Below are 22,867 nucleotides of genomic sequence, written 5' to 3' on the forward strand. Positions count from 1 at the left end.
GTTACAATGAGGCTCAAGGGCCTTTTTATTATTGAACAATAAAAGCAAACCCTAAGCAACCAGAACCCTAACCCGAGGAGATGTAACACCAAGAGTTTATGGGCCCTGTCGGGGTTAGTTGGGCAGCCAACTTCCCGGGGTCGTGACTTGGTCATATTATCTTCTTTTGATGCGCATGATATCCCATTGAAAAGATCTCTCTAAGGACTATGATGAAAAAACGACTTATCAATAGTCGTTGACAGTGGATTGCCAAAAAGACGTCGTTTAGGGCCTCAAAACGGCTCCAGAAGTTTAGGACCTGAAAAACTGCTAAAAATAGTACACTGTGCTACAATTAAGGAAACTGAAAATCTGAAAGAAACAATGGTGGGGGTCCAAGTGGAATTGGCGGGTGACCACCAATATCCACCTTAATCAATGAAGTACATATTTATATGTGTGTATGGGTCTTTCTTGGGTTTGTGTGATTGCATGATAAGTCCATGTTTTGTTGATAAATATTCTCATTTGATTTAGAATCAAATTTACTTTATGCTATACTTTACACATATGTATTTGTGTGGGGAGGTCCATACGGGGAGGTGTTCGTGCAAGCTCAACCTATGTCATAAACCTTGCTATTATACATTGCATGTGGTATCCCTCTATGTGTAGTAGGCTGGAAATTGTTGCGGCCGTAAAAAAGTTTTTAGTTTGTGTTTCCCCTTTGTGGTAACTACCTTAGAGGCACACTCTGCTGAGTGTGATGCTGCTGCATGTACAAGTTTCTTGTTCCAGTTCCTCAGATCTATGTCTGCTTTTCTCCTCCACTCCATCACACATATGTGCTATAGATTTATTCTGCAGTGGGATATTAGTTCCTGCTTCTCAGACACTTTGTTTCATATGCGCTAGCAGACACTACTCCATGGTCATTTCTTCCAGTTATTATGATTCCATGTGTGGTTTCCTGGCTTAAAGTGGTGTTGATGATTCTACTTGTTTGTAAAGTGTGATGCAGTTTAGATATGAAATGTTATTATCTTTTTTCCTGGTCTGCAGTCCAACAGTTTATTTAAATATTTTGAAGATGTAATTTTATGGGGATATGGCTCAGGCACTTTGATCAAGGAATATTATAAGATATCATCCCCGCTAGTTCTAGGCACCAAACCTCTTAGAAAGAAATAATGCATGATAACCTACTTGCTGGAAGAAGCCAGTAAAATAGAGTTGGATAAGATGATTTTAGTAGGGATAATATTTCCTATCAGTATCATATTGTAAATTGAGTTCCTGTCAAGAAAAAGAGTGGAGATATTATTCTTTCTGTTGATTTTAGGCGTCTCCATAAAGGCCAGAATCCAGATAAAGGGATAATTTTCCAAACAATATATCTATGATGTCGTTACCTATTTTTTCTGTCCCTTTAAATTTTTTTCTCATTCTGTGATTAAAATTAGGATCCATATCAATTCAGACACCTTGCACTGCTTTTATGTATAGCGTGTGAACTATGATGCAACTACTGGCTGATTGCAATAAAAACAAGCAGTATAAAAACAACCAGCAGAAGGTATCAGCTTTATATGGCATTGATTATTGTGGATCTATTTTTGTTTGATCTACAGTATTTGGCTTAATTCTGTTATGCAGGATTATTTAGAACCAGAATTTTTTCCATTGTGTAATGTGTAGAAAAGAGTTGTAGCATCTTAAACATTTCAGGTTTATGTCGAAATCAGTGAACTGGCTCTAAGGTTACCTTTTCTTGAAGATAACTTGATTGATTGTGGCTATGTCATGGTGGATTTGTGTAGGCCTATCAATGTTGTTTGTTGGAGGCGTGCTATTTGTATGGAATTCTTGGAGAAGGTTAGATTTGCACTGTACTTTCTGGAGTCTATCTCTGAACAACAGATTGCTTACTCATCTTAAATGATAAACTTGTGAATGTCTTGGTCCATAATGTTGCTAATTTAACAGAGCACTTCATTTATAGAATGGTTTGCTTTAACAAGGGTAGCTTTCTTTGTTCAGTGTTTCTGAATTATGATGTGTATAATTTTCTTCTTCTCGTAAAACCTTTGTTCAACTAGATTGATGGATAGAAATGAACTGAGATGGCTTTATGCGAAAGATAGATTTGCATTTTAATTTGTGGATCTCTGAGCAACAGAGATTGCTTGCTTGTCCCAAATGATGAACTTGTGAATGTCTTGGTCCATAATGTTGCTAAGTGAACAGAGAATTTCATTCTAAAATGGCTTGCTTTAACAACAGAGTAGATTTCTTCGTCCAGTGTTTCTGAATTCTGAGGTGTATAGTTTTCTTCTTTTCTTTCTAAGCATTTGTTCACCTAGATTGATAGATAGAAACAAACTGAGATGGCTATCTGAGAAGGTTAGATTTTCATTTTTTTCACTGTACTATCTGGAGTCTATCTCTGAGAGACAGTTTGCTTACTCATCTTAAATTATGAACCTGTGAATGTATTGGTCCATAATGTTGCTAATTCATTTATAAAATGGTTGGCATTAACAACATGGTAACTTTCTTTGTTCACTGTTCCTGAATTACGATGTGTATATTTTTCTTCGTTTCTTTCTAAACATTTGTTCGTCTAGAATGATGCATAGAAACAAGCTGACGTGGCGTTCTAATTCGTCCTACTGCTTTTATTAATGAGTTATTTGGTGTAATTCATATTGTTTTGGATTTGCTTTTCATCTTCCGCCTTAAGATTCCTTTCATATCTTAGTAAATCTCCTTGCTCATTGTGTTGAAAACTTGAAAGCCTTTGGCTGTCCTTTGTTTTCAGGCGGATGTTCTAGAGTATTATGACCAGACTGTTTCTTCTCCTGGCGGGTCTTTTAATATTCCAGCTGTTTTGAGGGTAATGTAATCATGCAGATAATCCATAGCTCCAACAGCACTGTTTCAACTTTCAGGGTGAATTAACTGCAGATATCTTTTGGCCAACATTATTTATGTTCTTCTGATATTTATTCTTTTTATTTATTTATTCAAAAGATGCTAATTTGTTTTGGTTAACTATTGAGGGTCATTCTTTGTGTCTCCAGGTTACATATCTAGTGCATTTTCCCAAGACAAGAAGGATTAAGGTACATCTCAGTCGGAAAAATGTATTTGGTCGTGACCGTTTCACTTGTCAGTAAGTATCCCAAATAATGTATAATTATATTCCTTGTTGCATAGAAGTATGGGCAGTTGCTCTAGTACCTCATTGTTGCATAGAAGTATGAGCAGTTGCTGTAGTACCTCTGTTTTATATATGTCACACTACTATATCAGGATTTATGCTAGGGAAAAATAGAAGAAGATTAGATGAGATGCTTCCAAATTTGCTTGAGTGATAAGTATCTACCACATATTTGTTAAATGTAGCTAGAGAGGGAAGGGTTCTGCCATATTTAGCATGTGAAAATTTGGTGACCCTGAATCCTACTGCAGCAACTGCTAATGTTTCTTCTATTTGTTTTTTTTTTCCAAGGAAAAAAAACGGTAACCTTTTATTAAAAAATTAATGAAAAGTTACACTAGCATATGCAATGAAGCATTCAGTAAATTGCCACATGGGCTCGAGTGCTTTCGCACCCCACGCAACGTTAGAGGACTAACGTGCACAATGAATAAGAAAGGAAAAGAGAAAAGAGAAAGAAAAAGGGGTTGAAAACCTGAATTCCGGCTGTGAGTAAACCTCACGCTTCAAGTTTTTCTCCCCTTTTTCTTTTCGACCTTGCGCCACTCTCCTTGAGTGGGCTCGGTCGAAGCAATGACTAACTGTGTTGTTGCATTCGGCGGCCCTGTTTCTTTGTCTGAGTCTGAAGTGTCTGAGTGATGATGCCGTTTGATGCCTCCCATGCTTTGATCCACGCTTATCATCTCTGCCTGATTTTGCTGGGTCTGTGAAGCCTTGTTGTCTGCTACATTTTCCTTCTGGTTCTCTATTTCAACTTCCTCTATGGTGGTATCATCCTCTTCTGCTTCTGTTTCTTCGTCTTCTGTTACCGAAGGGGCTTTCTTTTCCGCGGCTCTCTTCTTTACGACATCATCTATATTCTGCCATCCTTTGGGTTTCCTTTGTTGTGGCTTGCTCTTGCTGAGGCTTTTGCATGCATTGAACAGATGGCCTGTTTGTTGACATCCCCTGCATCTGAATGCTGTATTCTCATAGTCCAAAGATTGTTTCCACTGAGAATTGTTAAAGTTCAGAATGATGCTTTCCGGTAATCCTTGGCTAAGATCTACCTCGACACATATCCTAGCAAAAGTAAAGATTCCTTTTAAGTGTCTCTCTGAATCAATCTTTAACATTCTTCCAAGGGTATTCCCTATGGCTGATAAGGTCCTGTAGTGCCAAAAGTGTATTGGAAGGTTATGCAACCTTACCCATACTGGCATCCTTGATACCACCATAGTATTGGCATCAAACTCCGGGAACCATGGGGTAACAAACAATCCCGCACTGCCCCAGAACCATGGTCCTTCATTGAGAATTTTTTCCCTCTCTCCTTCTACGAGGAAGATTACTATGAAGAAACCCTTCGAGCATAGGTGGATCTGGCAGTTTTTTGTCCAGACCGTGTGAATCCATTGGTACAAAGCATCCGTTCTAGGCCAGAAACCGTTAAATCTACAAATAACAGCATTTTTTTGTAGATCTGAGAATATGCACTTTACCTCTGGAGTATCCAGCAAGATGGAGGGACTCTCTGGCACTTGATCCACGATATACTGCCCTGGAGGTATATTAACAGCTGTGGATTCTTTCCCCTTTGGAGGTTCTTTCCCTTTGGCTGCATCGCGATAGGTGCCTGTAGGTTTTGAGGTAGATCCCTTAGATCCACCTCGCAATCGGTGATTGAGGATAATAGTTGAGTCCTTTGCAACCTTGTAATGCTGGAGTGTGAGTTGATCCTGCAGACATATCCCAGAAAATATTAGGATTTGAAATGCAACTGGAATTCCCAGTTTGTCCTGGATCTCTTTTTTTAGCTCCAAAACACTCATCCGTTCCCAGATCTGCACACAAACGTGTCTGCCTTCTGTTGATCTGATGAAGATTTGTTTCAGATCCGCTGTATCTGCCTTGATCAGATCCCGTTTTTCGGGTTTGTATTCTGGATCTGGCGAAATTTCATTTTGCTTCTGCCTAGATCTGGCCAGATCTGGTAGATCCACCCCGAATCTACCAAGTTTGGCACCATCTGATGATCCATTTCCCAGATCGGGCCTCCTGTTAAAACTATCTCTCATCTGGAGATCCATCAGATTGATGGCACGTTTTTGGAAGCGGAGTTCCGTTTTCAGGGCATCAGCATCGATCCCATATACTGCACTGTCTGCTGCTCCAAGATCTCGGTCTCCCCGAAAAAAACTTTCCAGATCTGACCAAAATAGAGGTCGATCTGTCAACCGGCTGGCTGTAGGGATGTGCCTTAGGCTGGATCTATGCACCAGGCCTCGGATCAAGGGGAATGGTGCCTGATCAGGACTCGATGGCGGTTGCTTGGACCACTGGTTTTCATGATCTGCATCGCAGAGTTGCAGATCTGAATTCTGGCTTGCAAAAAATTTCATAGCTCCTCCATTCCTTTGGCCGGGACTATGTTCGACCCTTCCGCCTCCTCCATTGTTGCACGAGCCAGCACCTTCGCAGAGCTCAGCCGCAAAAACCCTCGCGTAAGCCCTCGCCATCAGTTCCCTCCTTTTCTTTTGCCTATATATGCAAAATACCTTATTTGACTCCATGTTTCTTCTATTTGTTAAATTAACCAAACAAACTATTTGCAGTTTCTTACGGAAAATATTGAAACAATACACTGCAGCCTTCACAAAATAAATGCTGCGGAAGAAATAAAAACACTGGAAGAATAGATGCACACACAATAATACACTGTTATTTTTGGACCAATGTCCCCGGAAAAAGCCAACTTGGGAAAACCGGTGCAACAGCTAAGGGTTTTATTATTATGCAATAGTGAATCTAAGTACAAGACTATGGATGCTCAAATCTAGCAATCCATACAGAGAAAATGACTGATAGAAGTCTTGTGAGAAATATCTCACTTCCACCGGTGATCCAACACTGACCTTGGCTCAAGATGCACTGCCCCTTGCTGCCTCTGCGTTGCCTTTGCATCACTCTACGCAGATCTGCGTCACCCTACGCAGATCTGCGTCACCCAACTCAGACCAACGTCTCTCTTGCTGATTGATCAACTGCTACTCTGGAAACTTGATCTTCCTGGCCTCCGGGCTCCCACTCTGGCTTCTGGCATTGAATTTCAAATTCTCCTCAGCAAAATACGGATCTCCCTCTAAAGCTCTGCGCTGCCTCTCTGCACTGCGTCAGCGTCCATGTGGAATTCTTTGTCTCTCTGCTATGCACTCACTGGATTGGAAAAACTTCCTTCCAGTCTTAATATCCCTACCCCTCTCTCACTGCTTCGACTTTACTAAATCACCTCCGGCAACTCACAACTGCTACTCTAGAAATTGATTTCCCAGCAAAATCGAATTTCTGGTGGCTCCAAGTGTGTTCTCCAACCCCCATCAAATTTCTTCTTATAATCTCTCGTTGAGGCTTCAACGACCAATATTAAAACATAATCGATGGCTAAGATTAACTAGAACTCGATCCATGTCTTCTTCTAGAAGATTTCACCATGAATTAATTAATACCCTTTAATTAATCAGTTTTCCTAAGTTTAGACTTAGGCACCATTAAAAAAAGATTAATTATTTTAATTAAGTCGTCTCTAGGTAGAATTTACAGAAACGATTTTTGAGTTTTGGAGAATACATGTATTCTAGCCTCTCCACCAAATTTCGTGGCTAGAACGCAACCGATGCTACAAAAATCAACACTCACTCTTAGCAATGAATGTGTTCTAGCGCTACAACCCATTGAAGCAACACCCTGTCTTTGTACCACCTCTTGTTATGTTGCTGATGTTTGGCTGCTATTTCCCACCAACTACTGCACAACTCTAATAAACACTGCATCCGTGCTGCTGCTGGACTTGTTGAACTATTGCCAACACTACATCTGCACTGCAACTCCCTCTCCATCTGCTGCTATTGCAACTGCAATGGAAAAACATCCAAAATACTGAACCAATTGTGGTCATTATGATGCATTTGTCACTTGAGTCCTAACTGCTGCTAGAATTTGTGCTGTCACTGAAGCCTTTGTGCTGTTGCTGACTATGCTCTGTGCCAACTACACTGCTGCCAACTCTGCTCTGCGTTGCCCAACATTTGACCTGCTACTAGCTATTGCATTTGTCACTCTGGCACTTGACTGCACCAACTACCACTGATCCATCCTGCTACTGCATGTTTTGGGCTCTCGTAGCAAGGTATTGATTCATGAGGTGGACCTCTTCAAGAATCCTGCCCATCCTGTAGCTCTCTGGGGCTACAAAACCAAATCACCCCACCTCACTCCTGGAGGTATCTCGGTGATCATGGCAAACTCTTCCTCCAATCTGGAGGACAACCTGTCAATCTCTACGGATGCAGCCTGCTGATCTTGCTTCTCCTCCTTGTCCTTTTTCCTGAGAGGACATTGCGTGTTGTAGTGGCCAAGCTTACCATATTTGAAGCATTTCACTTTGGAAATGTCCTTCTTCCTCTTGCGTTGCTCCTATTGCCCCTTAGATGCGAGGGCCACCTCTCCCTCTTCCTTTACTTGCATCGTCCCACTATTGCTGTTGCTGCCAGTGATGGTGGTCTTCACCAAATCTTGCCTCATCTCCTCCTGCTGCAGATCTGCGCACATACGATCCCAGTGTGGCAATTTTTCTTTGTGCAAAATACTCTGGATGAAGACTCGCCACTCGTCGGAAATGATGTTTAGAGAAAATCGCACCAACCCTGTAGGATGAGGTGCTGACCCTACTGCAGACAACTGATCTCGGATATCCTGAAGCCTAGTAAGGAATGGGTCTATTCTCTCCCCTTTCTGCATTCTTGTGCATCTCAGCTTCTCCTCAAAATACATCTTCTGCTGCATGGAAGATCCCTCGTATAGCGTAGCAAGTGCCTCCCACATCTGTCGGGCAGTATCTTTGTCAGCGATGTGAGATACCATGTGATCTCGAACTCCATTGAGAATCAACCTCTTTGCCTTCGCCATTTCTTTCTTGTAGTGTTAATTTTAGGCAACAATGGTATGTACCATGCTTTAGAGCAATTTTACTTCAATTTCTTTATTAGCCCAGTATCAATATTCATATTAGCAATCACATCAACATGATAGTAAAATGCAGATAAAACATAAACATAAACAAAAGAAGACAAGCAAGATGAGAGGACACAAGATGTGGCACCAGCCAGGGACAAACCCCAATGTGGGGAAACCCTTGATCAAATCTTCTTTTAGTCTTCAATAGTTCAGTAGAGAGAGAGAACAATTTACAAATTTAATAATTTATAACAGTAGCAAAAGAGGCCTAACCAGAAAAGTCAACATTGGTCAATAGGGCAGATTTGACCCTCAGCAAATCGGTCAACTTTAGTCAACTTTAGCCTCCAAACAGCAAGATAAAACAACCCTCAAAACAATCAAATTCAGCGCAGTCAAAGTCTGGTCAAACAACCCAAAAATTCGGTCTCCTGAAATTTTGCTCTTTTGAAATTTCAGCCCCTTGAAATTTCGGCCTTCTGAAATTTCGCTCTCTTGAAATTTCAGCCTCCTGAAATTTTGCTCTCCTGAAATTTCAGCCTCCTGAAATTTCGCTCTCCTGGAATTGCGGATGTGTGGAGAGAGAGAGGCCCAGAAATTCGTACCCAATCAATGAGGAGAGAGAGAGAGAAGTGTGAAGATGAGTGTGTCCAAATGAGGCTAAGTCACCTTCTATTTATATGCAACGTTGAGGATGAATAGACGTGACTGTTGGCCTTCTGAGCCTACATAAGTTTGCTGCTCGACCTTGACAGTTTGACCATAATCAAAATAAATTCATAACTTCATATGTACATGTCAGAATAAGATGATCTTTAGATCAATCCTACACCTCTCGGAGAGAGGAATCCAAGAAAAATATCAGCTGTCATAAATACGGTGACCCATGTGGAGTTTGGCCCTATTTTCCAATTTTAACACTCCCTCTCAACTAGGGAGAACTCCATCTGCTAATCCATCTGCCAATTTGTACTATCTCTACCATCAATGCACTGCTCTGCTCTACTAAACTATGATGAAGAAGTGATCGAGAATGTATCATACCATTCTCTACTGACCCGAAGTCAGTCCCAATCAAAGGAGAGTGTGTCATACCACTCTTACTAACCCGAAGTCAGTTCCAATCTAAAGAGTGTCTCATACCACTCTTACTAACCCGAAGTCAGTTGTCATCAAAAGAGAGTGTCTTATACCACTCTTACTGACCCAAAGTCAGTTCCAATCAAAAGAGAGTGTCTCATACCACTCTTACTGACCCGAAGCCAGTTCCAATCAATCCTAGATCAATATTGGTCATCCTAGCATAGGGAGTATGGTAGTACATGATGCGTCCACCGGTAGTACTATGGTCCCTATTTTCATTTCCCTTCTCATTGGCCAGACGAAAGGTACTTCCCATGAGTCCCAAACTGGATGGGTAGGATGTCTCAGCAGGAGAAGGATGAACCACTCATCCTGCCTACATGTCGCAAAGGGGTATTGTAGGGGAATTTTGAACCACTCACCTTGTACACAACAAACCAATAGGGGAAGGTTGGACCACTCACCCTATGGTTGCTCATCTCTCTAAGAAGTACCTCAAGCCCCTCGGAGCTCCCAAAGCTCAATGTCCATCTCATACAGGACCCTCATAAGAGGGTCTCTCCATGACTCCAAGTTGTTCTCGGAAGACCAAGAACTTGACCTTCCCCAGGGGCTTTGTCAGAATATCGACAACCCGCTCATTAGTCTCAATGTGATGGAGCCTTATTGGTCCTCGTTGTACCATATCCTGGATAAAGTGGTACCGGATATCTATATGCTTGGAGTGATCATGAAACACGGGATTCTCTGATAATCGGATCCCACTCTGGTTGTCGCATAGGATCATGGTGGTATCCAACACTTTTCCAAACAACTCACTGAAGAGCTTCCTCAACCAGAAAGCTTTACATGAGGCCATACTAGCAGCTATGTATTCGGCCTCGGCGGTGCTTATAATCGATTTCTGCTTCCTACTCATCCAGGATATCGAAGCATAATCCAAAGAAAAACAACATCTAGAAGTGCTCTTGCGATCCACCACACTGCCAGCCCAATCAACATCAGAATAACCATGCAGCCTCACATCTCTGGCAGTGTATCTCAGTCCATGAGTGATTGTGCCCCAAAGATATCTTAGAAGATTCTTGGCACCAATCCAATGTATATGATGAGGCTCAACCATATATTGGCCCAATGTGTTAACTGCAAAACATATGTCCGGACAAGAGTTCACCAAGAACATCAGTGCTCCTATGAGTTGACAATACTTAGAAGTATTTCCCAATTTAGGTCTAGCACCACTACCACATAACTTCTTAAAGTTAAGTTCTACCGGGGCAGTCATAGGCTTGCAGTCCACCATCCCAAATCTTTCCAATATCTTCACAACATATTTTCCTTGAGAGAGGAAAATTTCACTTGGCTTTTGCCAAACCTCCAACCCTAGGAAATAGTGCATCGGTCCTAGGTCCTTCATCTCAAATTCAGAAGCCAACTCCCTCTTACATTTGTGAATGAGAGGGTCTGCACCTGTCAAAAAGAGGTCGTCCACATAAAGTACCAGAATGAGAGGTTTATCATTCTCAACCTTAAAATAAAGGTTTGGATCGACTTCACTTCTAGTGAATCCTAGCTTCATCAGATAGCTATCGATCCTCTCATACCAAGCCCGGGGTGCTTGCTTCAACCCATAGAGAGTTTTCTTCAACTTGCATACATGAGATTCCCGATCATGAACCTCAAACCCCTCAAGTTGTTCTACATAGACTTCCTCTTTGATTGAACCATGCAAGAAAGCGGTCTTGACATCCATCTGATGTAGGTTCCATCCTTGCGAGGCAGCAAGGGCTATGATCGAGCGGATGGTGGTGTACCGGGCAACAAGTGCAAATATCTCATCATAATCTACACCTTCCTTTTGAGAGAATCCTCGAGCAACAAAGCGAGCCTTGAACTTTTCTACGCTTCCATTAGCTCCATGCTTGATTTTATAGAGCCACTTAGAGGTGACAACCGATTTGTCCTGGGGTCTAGGGACCACATCCCAGACATCATTCTTCATAATTGACTTGTATTCTTCATTCATAGCATCCTTCCATACTTGTTGCTTCGCGACTTCTTCGAATGATGAAGGCTCATTTTTAATGATAATGCTCATGGCGATCAAATATCCTTGATACCTGTTCGGCTTCTTGCTTTCACGGAAAGTCCCCCTTGGTGCAATGTGCCTCTTGTTGAAGAATCTAGGGCAAATGATGATTTAGATATTCTTCTTCAATCTGAGTGATAATGTTTGTGTTGACTTTCTCTTTTTATCCTTATCTTCGTTAGGTTAGAGTGTTTTCAAACAATTATCAAATAGAAGATCAACAGTAGAACATGTACACAATATGTTGGCTCAAAGCCAGGGAAAAACCTATCCTCTTGAGAGTAAGACCCTTGAATCTCTTCTTATGAATGTTTAGTGTATGAATACCAAGAACTTTTACAGATTTAGGATTACCTTCAATATATGTTGTCACTATACCTTGCACTGTCTGACTTTTAGCTTCACTGTCTTCAGCTTCTACTGCATATTGTCTCGACTTCTTTATGCATTCGATTCCTTAGCACAACTCTTTGTTTTCTAGTTACTACACTCCTTTACTTGACTGTGTATAAAGATCTTCGGTGAGCTGGCAATGATGCAACCAACTGATAGCTAGAGAACCCAGTTCGTATGCGAAACAATTTTCCACCGAGAGACAGTTATTACAGTGCGTATTTCATAGTTTCATCGACTGCGTTTAGTGCTTCCACCGAGAGATATATTGCACTGAGAGACAATGAGTATTATCCGAGCTTCTCCTGCGGTTATGTGTCTACCTTACTTCGTTGCTGCTTCAGAGATGTCCGTGATCTAGGCTTGTGATGCCGCAATACAAGTTATATGTATGAGTTAGCATTGATATGAGGATAGGCCGACGAGTGACTCATGAACTGAGCCGACATAGGTAGCTTATTGTTATTATTTAGGTTGACGTGCAAGGTGTTGACCACTACGTGTCAATGACCCATAGTAGTACACCCCCTTTTTCGCAAAAGGGATAGCACCTGATTGACGTGTCTGTGTCGTCCAGCTATCATCATTAGCCTGATTGTCATGTTATAATGTAAACCCATTCTGCATGTATGTGATGTAAATAATCTCAGCAGATGTGTGTCATGTCTGTAATTACCTAGGTAAACCTACTTTTCTAGTGATGATCTTCATTCCGAGAGGTTTTTTGTCTCACCGATCCTTTCTCGGATGTTTGGCAGAGTTTTTTTCAGCCTTACCCCAAAGCCGGAATGCATTTTGTCACTGGGATCTTAGGGGAGTTCTAGTATTCTAGATCAAGTCTATGTAAAAGTGATTTGGAAATAATTTTAACTATTTGGTTAGGTTATTTTATTACAAATTACTTGCTCTGCTAGATTATATTTGTGTCACGGAAATGGGTAGTCTGTGAGGGTCTTTTTCGAATGGGTTTTCCCCCTTGAGATGTAAAAAAATGTAAAAAAATCATGATGTGAAGTGTCTTGAAGGTTAGAAAAATAATTTATCCTCTCATAGGTTAATTAATCAAATTTTCTGGCCAAAATTAATTAAAATGCTAAGCCAGAAATTTAATTAATTATAGGTCTGATCCAGGTGGATATTGGTGGCCACCCGCTAATTCCACTTGGATCCCCTCTAGTGCTTCTTACAGTTTTTTCAGTTTCCTTCATTATAGCACAATTTACTATTTTTAGCAGTTTTTCGGGTCCTAAACTTTCGGAGCTGTTTTGAGGCCCTAAACGACGTTTTTTGGGAAATCTACCGCCAGCAATTTTTCTGATAAAAATCATCTTTTCCGTCGTAGTCCTCGGAGAGATCTTTCCAACGGGCTATCATGCACGTCAAACAGAGATAATACGACCAATTCGCGACCCCGGGAAGTTGATGTACCAACTTACCCAAAAATGGGGCCCACAATTTGGCGTTTCATCTTCTAGGGTTAGGTTTTGGAATGTGAAGGGTTTTCCATTGTTTCTCAACAATAAATAGGCCTCCGAGCCTCATTGTAAGACAGTTCAGAGGCATGTAGCCACCACATCTCTTCTCAGAGATAAGCTACCATCGCCCTAGCTGGTTTATTTCCATTTCTGTTTGTAAGCATATTTAAGTATTTTACAATAATGAATTGAGGTATTATTTCCGCTGCATATCTGTCTTTATGGTTATCTCTGTATTTTATTGCGTTCCTGTTTAAATCCGGATCAGTGGTATCAGAGCGGTCTGCTTTTCTTCTCTGTTTTTCTTTGCATGTCCCCAACGAGGTCGGGATATAAGGAGTTAGGGCTTGAACTGGTCGAACCTTTGCAAGACCAGCCTCGCAAATCCCGACGGACTCCCATGGCGGATGAAAAGAAAGACGAGGGGGCAGGAGATCCTATCAAAATCTTGCTCGAAGAAGCCCTCGAGCGACAAAGGAACGCGATGATGGACAACTTTGCCCAAATCCTTCAGCGGCCATCCAGGGGCGACGCATCGGCTTCCAACAGCAACTCTGGAAACGCCACACCATTTAAGGTACAAGTTAATTTTGAAATCCCCATATTCGAGGGTCAGATAGACGCAGATGCCGTCGATAAATGGTTAAATGTGTTAGAGGGTTATTTTTCTGTTCATGATTTTTCCAGTCGAGAAAAGATTATTTTTGCTCTTCTCAAAGCAGCCCCCCACGTCAAGGATTGGTGGGAAACCTACTGCGAGCAGAAGGATGAAAGTACAGGCTCACTATTTTCAGTCGCACCGACTTGGGATTCATTCCGAGATGCCATCAAGGAGCAGTACTACCCTATCGGAAGCTATGAGGATCAATACATAAAGTGGACCACGCTACGGCAGGGAAGGGACCAAGACGTACCAGAGTTTACCAATATTTTCCATACCCTTCGCACAAAGCTGGGTATCAAGGATACAGAGCAGCATTTGGTACTCAAATACCGTGGCTGCCTGCACAAGTACATTCAAGAAGAAATAGAATTCCTGAACATCTCCTCGCTCGGCACGGCATACCGATATGCCGTCAAGGTCGAGCAAAAGTTTAAACAGAAGAAGCGAGACTTTGGGTCTGCGAATTCGAAACAAGGGAAAGGTGCCCCCAAACCGCAGAACAAAGGACAAAGCCAAGGCGGGGCGACCCAAGACAACCTACCAAAGCTACAAGCAAAGAACAGCGCCGCGAAGCCGAAAAAGGACAGCGGAAAGTGGTGTGAGTTCCATAAGAGCTCCACTCACAACACAAGTGAGTGTCGGGCGAAGCAGTCACTGGTGGCCGAGCTAAAGGTTTCAGAATCAGATGCATGTTCGGACTTTGAGTCAGAACCCGATAAGGGGAATGACAAAGGGAAGTAGATTATCGATGCGGAGCCCAACGCCACCGTTGCCACCACGAAGATCCAGAGGAGGAGGAGCGTCTCTTCCACTCCCAGATGTGGGTAAAGGGCTCCCTGCTACAGTTCATTGTCAACAGCGGGAACCAAAAGAACCTCATTTCGGCAGAGGTCGTGAAACGGCTGGGCTTACCGACCACAGCACATCCACAACCATACACCATTGGGTGGCTGCACCAAGGACGGGATCTTCGTGTGAGCCAACAGTGTCGCCTTTCATACAACATCAAGCCCTTCACGGATGAGGTACTGTGTGACATTGCTCCCCTTGAAGTTTGTGATGTGTTATTAGGACAACCATACTTGTGGAAGCGACATGCTGTGTATGAGTCAAGGCCCCGTGTTGTTATTGTTACTTTGGGAAATAAGTTGTACAGGATACCAGAGGCAGCACCGTCTACCGCCATCTCTTTGGTTACTGCAAAACAATGCAGTAAGCTCATTTCCAAAACCGAGAAGTTTGTTTTCCTGATGATATGCCCTCAAGAAAAGAAGAAGACGGTGGCCACGACCTCCAGATAGGGCCCCTCCGCACGACAACTACAGATGGACAAGGTCGTGGAGGAGTATGAGGACATCTTCACCTCCCCCGCAGGGGTTCCTCTGCACTGTCAGGTCAAGCACTCCATTGATCTGACCCCATGTTCGTCGCTGCCCAATGGACCAATCTATCGATGCTCTGTTCTGGAGAACGATGAAATCAAGAGGCAGATTCAGGAGCTGCTGCAAAAAGGTCACATCCGTCCGAGTTCATCGCCCTGTGGGAGCCTGATCGTGCTGGTACAAAAGAAGGATGGGACTTGGAGACTCTGTATTGACTATCGGGCGCTGAACAAGATCACTGTCCGAAATAGGTACCGAATCCCACGGATTGATGACCTCCTGGACCAACTAAAGGGGGCAAAATATTTCAGCAAGATCGATTTGTAGTCAGGATATCACGAGGTACCAATCAAACCCTCCGATGTGTGGAAGACTGCCTTCAAAGCTAAGGAGGGCCTTTTCGAATGGTTGGTTATGCCTTTCGGATTGACGAATGCTCCGGCAACCTTCATGAGGCTAATGGACGACATCTTGCGGCCATTCACCAACTCATTTGTAGTGGTATACTTGGATGACATCTTGATCTTTAGCAAGACTTGGGAAGAGCACCTCCACCACATCCGACAGGTTCTCCAAACACTGCGACAACACAAGTTATGTGCCAATTTGGAGAAATGCACTTTTGGCATGACCTAGGTTCAGTATCTGGGATACATTATTGATGAACGGGGGGTGCATGTGGATCTAGCCAAGATCCAAGTCATTCGGGATTGGCCATCTCCAACCACTCTGACAGAGCTTCGCAGCTTTCTAGGCCTTGCCAACTTCTACCGCAGGTTCGTGTTGGGATTTTCTCATATCACTTGGCCCTTGAGTCAGGTCACCAAGGGAGGAGCGAAAGCAAAAATTTTTTGGTCTGAATCTCAACAGAAGGCATTCACAGAGTTGAAAGATCGACTCTGCACAGCACCAGTTCTTGCATTACCAGACTTGCAACAACCATTTGAGGTCGAGACAGATGCCTCTGACTATGCTATTGGGGCAGTCCTTACTCAACATGGGCATCCAGTGGCATATCACAGTGAGACACTTTCAGACACAGTCCGAAAGCATCCCACTTATGACAAAGAGATGTATTCCATTGTGCAGGCCTGCCGACAATGGAAGCATTACTTTTTGGGGAAGGAAACGGTCATCCACACGGACCACCGACCCCTGCAGTTCATACAGACCCAAGGGAAATTGCAGAATGATCGCCATCAGAAGTGGTCCACATACCTGCAACAGTTCCATTTGAATATCAAGTATAAGAAGGGCATCACCAATAATGTTGCAGATTGCCTTAGTCGACCACTGTTCATGGCGTTAACCACCGTGCTCAACTCTTGTGGGCACGAGACTTCTGATTGGCCACTGCTCTACAAAAGCGACCCGGAATTCGGCCACACATACCAGACACTCTTGGAGGGTCAGCATGTTTCAGATCTTCACCTCCAGGATGACCTGTTATGCCACCTGGGTCACCTTTGTGTTCCTTCAAGCGAGCGTGCCAAGATGATCTGGGAAGCACACTACAGTCGGGCCGTTGGGCATTTTGGGGTCGAAAAAACCGTGGCAGTACTGCAGAAATATTTCTATTGGCCGAATCTTCGACAGGATGTTGGGAAGTACATCAGATCATGCATTGCTTGCGCCATTGCCAAACCGACCATCAAGAAGCAAGGCCTCTATACCCCGCTGCTTATCCCTAGTCGACCTTGGGAATCCCTCTCCATGGATTACATGTCAGGCCTCCCTTCCACTAGGCATGGAAATGACTGTGTTTTTGTGGTCGTCGACAGGTTCTCGAAGATGGCCATTATGGCGGCCTGCAAGAAGAATATCACAGCAGAAGCCACTGCTAAACTCTTCTTTAAACGAGTATGGGTACACTTTGGGATCCCACAGTCTATCATTTCAGATCGGGATAACAGGTTCCTCAGTACATTTTGGTCTAGCCTCTGGTCGATACTGGACACCAAACTCACTAAGTCCACAGCCTTCCATCCTCAAACTGATGGCCAGACTGAGGTCGTCAACAGGATGATCATACACATTCTGCGCATGTACAACTCAAAGCATCCATGCACATGGGACGAGAGCCTCCCCTATGTTCAGCACAGCTACAACCGGGCTCTCCACAGCTCGACTGGCCACAGCCCTTTCCAGGTGGGATTGGGATTCCAGCCACTATGTCCCATCGATGTGGCCATGCCATTTGCAGCTACTCACGCAGATTCTGCTCATGTCCAGTCCGAAACAGATAAGGAAAACAGCTTCATTGAGCACATCCAACATATTCGCCAGCAGGTCCATGACATTCTGGAGAAAACAAATGCCAAGTACAAGCAGCAACATGATCAACATCGGGTGCCACACAAGTTTCAAGTGGGCGACAAAGTCTGGTTGCATTTGCAAAAGGAACGCCTTACCGGAGCCTATCGGAAACTCAGACCACTCCGATATGGCCCTTACACCATTGCCAAGGCTATGGGAGACAATGCATTTGAGCTCCGCATTCCCCCATTCCTTGGCCTGCACCCGGTGTTCAATGTCGACCGCCTTCGGCCATACTTTCCACCATTACTAGACACGTCCGACATTGCAGAACAACTCACACCCACAGAGTTAAATCCAGCTTGCATGGAACAAGTTGCAACTGATCGGATCATGGACACACAGATCAAGCACACTCGCCAGCAGAATATCCAACTGTATCGAGTTGTCAAAGCAGGACAACTCCTTCACCAGGGCAAGTGGCTCACCAGGGACCAAGTGCAGCAGAAGTTCCCTCATCTCATGGAGGAACTCAACGCAATGGGGACCATTGCTTCCTAAGGGGGGAGGAATGATCTAGGTGGATATTGGTGGCCACCCGCTAATTCCACTTGGATCCCCTCTAGTGCTTCTTATAGTTTTTTCAGTTTCCTTAATTATAGCACAGTTTACTATTTTTAGCAGTTTTTCGGGTCCTAAACTTCCGGAGCCGTTTTGAGGCCCTAAACGACGTTTTTTGGGAAATCTACCGCCAACAATTTTTCTAATAAAAATCGTCTTTTCCGTCGTAGTCCTCAGAGAGATCTTTCCAACGGGCTATCATGCACGTCAAACGGAGATAATATGACCAATTCGCGACCTCGGGAAGTTGATGTACCAACTTACCCAAAAACGGGGCCCACAATTTGGCGTTTCATCTTCTAGGGTTAGGTTTTGGAATGTGAAGGGTTTTCCATTGTTTCTCAACAATAAATAGGCCTCCGAGCCTCATTGTAAGACAGTTCAGAGGCATGTAGCCACCACATCTCTTCTCAGAGATAAGCTACCATCGCCCTAGCTGGTTTATTTCCATTTCTGTTTGTAAGCATATTTAAGTATTTTACAGTAATGAATTGAGGTATTATTTCCGCTGCATATCTGTCTTTATGGTTATCTCTGTATTTTATTGCGTCCCTGTTTAAATCCCGATCAAGGTCCTAGGTAAATTCTAATTTTCCAAAGGCAAAATTCATGGGTCCTTTAAAAAATTAAGTTTTAAGAGGTCCAGGGACTAAGGTTAATTGATTATTTTGCTAAATTTTATGCCTTTGGTCCTTGGGGTTGAGTCAAAGTCAAAATTTTGAGGAAATTCATTCAAAAATTTAATTTTTGAATTAATTAAAATGCATTTAATTGAAAATTTTGAAATTTCCTCAATATTTAAAATTTCGATGGATGAGATTAAAAGAAATTTTGATCCTCATCAATGGTCGAGATCACTTTGACAAGGCTCACTCAAACTAGCCATTGGAAGATTTATCTTTAAATAGGAGGTCAGTTGTCAGTTGAGATCATTTGATCTCTGAGTCGTGTGCTAAGTGAAAGCTCTCTTGTAATCCTTTTTTTTTAATGAGAAATAAAGAAAGACTTTGGGGTTAATTTCTGTTGTTGTTACTCTTCGTGGAAATGTTGTAAGGTGTGTTGTTTTCATGCATAGATTTCCTTTTAGCTATTGATGATAGCTTTCTGAAGAGTGATTTGAGCACAGGTATCTTGCTCAATCACTGGGGTTTAAATGGTAATTTAAATTTTGAATATAATAGCAGGTATCTCTATTAAATCTGAAATTTATTACTGTTTTCTCGCTCTACATTAATGGTCGAATTGAGTTGTGCAGGAAATCCTTGATTTTTTAGGATCATTGGGCGTTCGGGGAAGTTTTCAATTGGACCAACCAACCCTTGATTAGTATTTTCTGAAGAGCCCAGCTTGATTGGATCTCGGGTTTATCATAAGAAATTTTATTGTTGGCGCATGAAGGGTTTTGGGCGAAGCACCTCCATTTAAATTAAATTTTTCAAAATTTCTCTATGCTAAATTGATAAATCTGGCTTTTAAGAGCCTTATATTATCAGATCTGGGAGCGGAGTTGGACTCACACTTGCCAGATCTGATAGATTTGTTGTTCCTATGCATAGATCTGTAATTTTTGTTTTTACTTTTCTGACTAGGGTTTCTAGGGTTTCATTTATTTTGTATATCCGGGTTTTCGGTGTTTGTGTTTTCAGGTACAGGTTGCAGATCTGAAGGTGAAGTTTGATTTTGAAGCCAGATCTAGGCCCTGGAGGGTAAGATCTGGCCTCAAAACCAACTTTTGCAAGGGCATTATTTTTGCAGTCCAAGGGTTTTTCAAGTATTTTCTGGGGAAAAGTTTTGAGGGTTTTCATTCAAATAAATCTGAAGCATTGGTTTCGACATTTTAATTAAAATTTTCTATTTGCTGCTTGGATTTTTCGAATTTCTCTGTGCCTGAGGTCGAAAATTTCGATTTTTTCTGCATCCTGGGGTTTCCTGGAGACTTCAGATCCTTCCTCCTGCGTGCATTTCTTCAAACCCTCGCTGCCAGAAATATCAATCATCCATCCAGTTCTTTACAAAACCTGCGTATTCCCTCATTTCTCGACTTTCCCTCCTCGCTGTCCACGTGTCTCTCCTGCTGCGTGTGACCTTCCCTCCTCTCGTGTCTCTCGAACTGGTTGGTTCCCAACTAGCTTTTCTTTATTCCATTCTTCCATAGGGTCTATCCCCTTTAGCCTGTTGTAGGGAGACAACTTAAACGGAGAGATTGGGGATTAGGGTGATAACCCCCGATCTGAGCGTTGTCGTGGTGCCTAGACATTCTGTGCGACAACATTTTTTGGTGCCGTTGCCGGGGATAGAGTTTTTTTGTCCTTGGTTTCTTCGACATTCATCTCATTTCTTTCCTCTCATCCTTTCTTCTCTTGCCAAGATAAGTTCCTTGTCCTTGGCTCCTTGCTTTCAGGTTATTCTGAGTTATACTTTTTGTCCGGGTGGTGACTCCACTTCATCTATCTTCTGCAAGAGTGTATACTAGAAGACATCCAAGTAGTTTGGTTAATCCTGCTCCTGATCCTGAAAGGGCTCTCAGAATACGATTACACAAACTCTCTTCTCATACCCTTCTTGTTAATCTGGGGCAAGAAGCCCTCTCTGATATCCGTTTGCTTTTTACTAGCCCGGTCGAACCCAACATCATGGACATATTCGCCCCTTGTAACTTTGCTAACATTCAAGGTTATCCCAATAATATTCCAAAGCATGGGATGGATAGATTGCCTATCTTTCAGGGCAATAATGCAATTAGTGCTAACTCTCATCTAAAATCTTTTAGTTCATGGCTGGGTAAGTATTCAAGGGCGACTGATTTTAATCATGAAGATGTAAAAATGACACTTTTTGTTCTTACCTTGGAGGGGGATGCTTTAGATTGGTTTACAGAAAAGCCTCATAATTCATTTGATTCTTTGCAATCGATTGTTAATGCCTTTAAGGAAAAGTATGGAGATAAGAGAGAAGGGAGGCATCTCATAAAAGCTATCAGTATCATTTAAAAGAGAGAAAATGAGACCGCAGAAGAATTTAACAAGAGGTTCAATGATATCATTAAGGAATTACCTCAAGATTATAAACCTACTGATAAATCTCTTCGGGACTTTTATATTGATGCCTTTAGCCCTAAGCCCTCTTATGAGTTAAGACGTGCTAAGCTTCCTGATTATAGGGATTGTCAAGCTTTAGCGGTAGAGCTTGAAAAAGATAAGGCAGCATCTAGGAAGTCTGAAATCCGAGGTTTTGATAGGGCTTTAACGAAATTGAATGAACCTAAAGAGAAAGAGGTTCAAGAATCTGATAACGACCTTATTTAGAAATTAAATGCAAAAAATTGAAAGCATGGAGATTAACCAAGCGAAATTAACCTCTAACCATGCTTAGGAAATAACTACTTTGCAAAATAGGTTGGTCCAAATGGAAAGATCTCAAACGCAAAATTTCCAGCCTAGAAATAATAATAATAATCGAAATAATAGTTGGTAGAAGAAAGGTCAATCTAGTGAGCAGAGACCACCTAATCCGCTTGAACATACTAATTTGGTCGATGATGCTCCGTCGTATTGTCGGGCTTGTGATGCTCTTCATGAGGAGGCTACTTGCCCCATAGTTAGACGGATTTTGGATAATGGAATGTTTGGGGCAGGTAATCAAATAAATGTAGTGGGTAAATAGTTTTCTTTATCTATGAAAGACTGGATGGAAGTTAAGGAAAATAGTCGAGATGTTATGCCTTCCACATCTGCTTTTAGTATAAATAATTTTGAGAATGAAGATGATATGATGGTTAAATTATATGGTGAAAAGCCTTCTCCAGAGTGAATCATGGAAATTGCTAAAGATAAGGGTTTAACTTATCAAAGAAGGGATAAAGATCAAAGCAGGAATCAAATTCCCCCTCGAATTTTTAACCCGGGTTCAAACTCTGTATTAGATGTCGATTTGGGAAGTTGGTTTAATAATGCAAAAATCTGGGTTCCTGTTGCTGGGATTGCGAAGATTCCTTCCCAAAGGGCTAAGTTACTAAAAGCTATTGAAGCTCCTCAAGTGAATGTTTCTCAATAGAAGGCACCAAAGGTTGATTATCAAGATGCTCCTATATATTTACAAAGTTTAGATTCAGATAACAAGCATCATCAACCATTCTTTATTACTTTGATGGTTAATGGATATAAATTGAATAATTGCATGCTAGATTCTGGTGCGTCAGCTTGTGTCATGACCAAGAGGGTCATGGAATAGCTTAATTTAAGAGTTTCTAGGCCTTACTACAATATATGTGCCATGGATTCTAAGAAGATTGAAGTTCACGGTTTGATAGAGGAATTACAAGTTCATTTATCAGTTTACCCTGACATTATGATTGTTATGGACATTGTTGTTGTTGATGTGCCTGATGCTTGGGGTATGCTTTTATCTAGAAAATGGGCCTCTGATCTAGGAGGGAGTATTCAAATGAATTGGTCATATGCTATGATTCCTTCTCCTAGAGGTGATGGTTTTGTGAGACTTAATAGAGAGCCTGAGAGAAGATTCCATGTTGAAGATCCTAAGAGACCTCATAATGAGATAATTAAAGAACAATCTGACATTGGGAATTATGCTATCCTGTCTAATTCCATAGTTCTTCCCGATGATAAGGTTGATAAAAAGATTGGGGATCTCAAGGATAAAGTTTGGTACATGTATTTTGATGGTGCATCGTCTAGGCATGGTAAA

The 22,867-nt window shown here is 42.2% G+C and overlaps 1 protein-coding gene across 1 annotated transcript in view; it reads left to right on the forward strand.

The window, feature by feature from the left end:
- LOC149183430 (uncharacterized) overlaps positions 1 to 22,867 on the forward strand; it is a 306,545-nt gene that overhangs the window by 70,780 nt on the left and 212,898 nt on the right. The window contains exons 2-4 of the mRNA XM_089418727.1: positions 1,803 to 1,857; positions 2,804 to 2,878; positions 3,066 to 3,157. Coding sequence (XP_089274853.1) covers positions 1,803 to 1,857; positions 2,804 to 2,878; positions 3,066 to 3,157 — 222 coding nt within the window. The remainder of the gene's footprint in view (positions 1 to 1,802; positions 1,858 to 2,803; positions 2,879 to 3,065; positions 3,158 to 22,867) is intronic.

The sequence above is a fragment of the Pinus tabuliformis genome, chromosome 3_2 (genome assembly GCF_031772625.1).
Source record: "Pinus tabuliformis cultivar Carrire ecotype Pingquan chromosome 3_2, CPIR1, whole genome shotgun sequence".
In the NCBI taxonomy this organism is placed as follows: Eukaryota; Viridiplantae; Streptophyta; class Pinopsida; order Pinales; family Pinaceae; genus Pinus; species Pinus tabuliformis.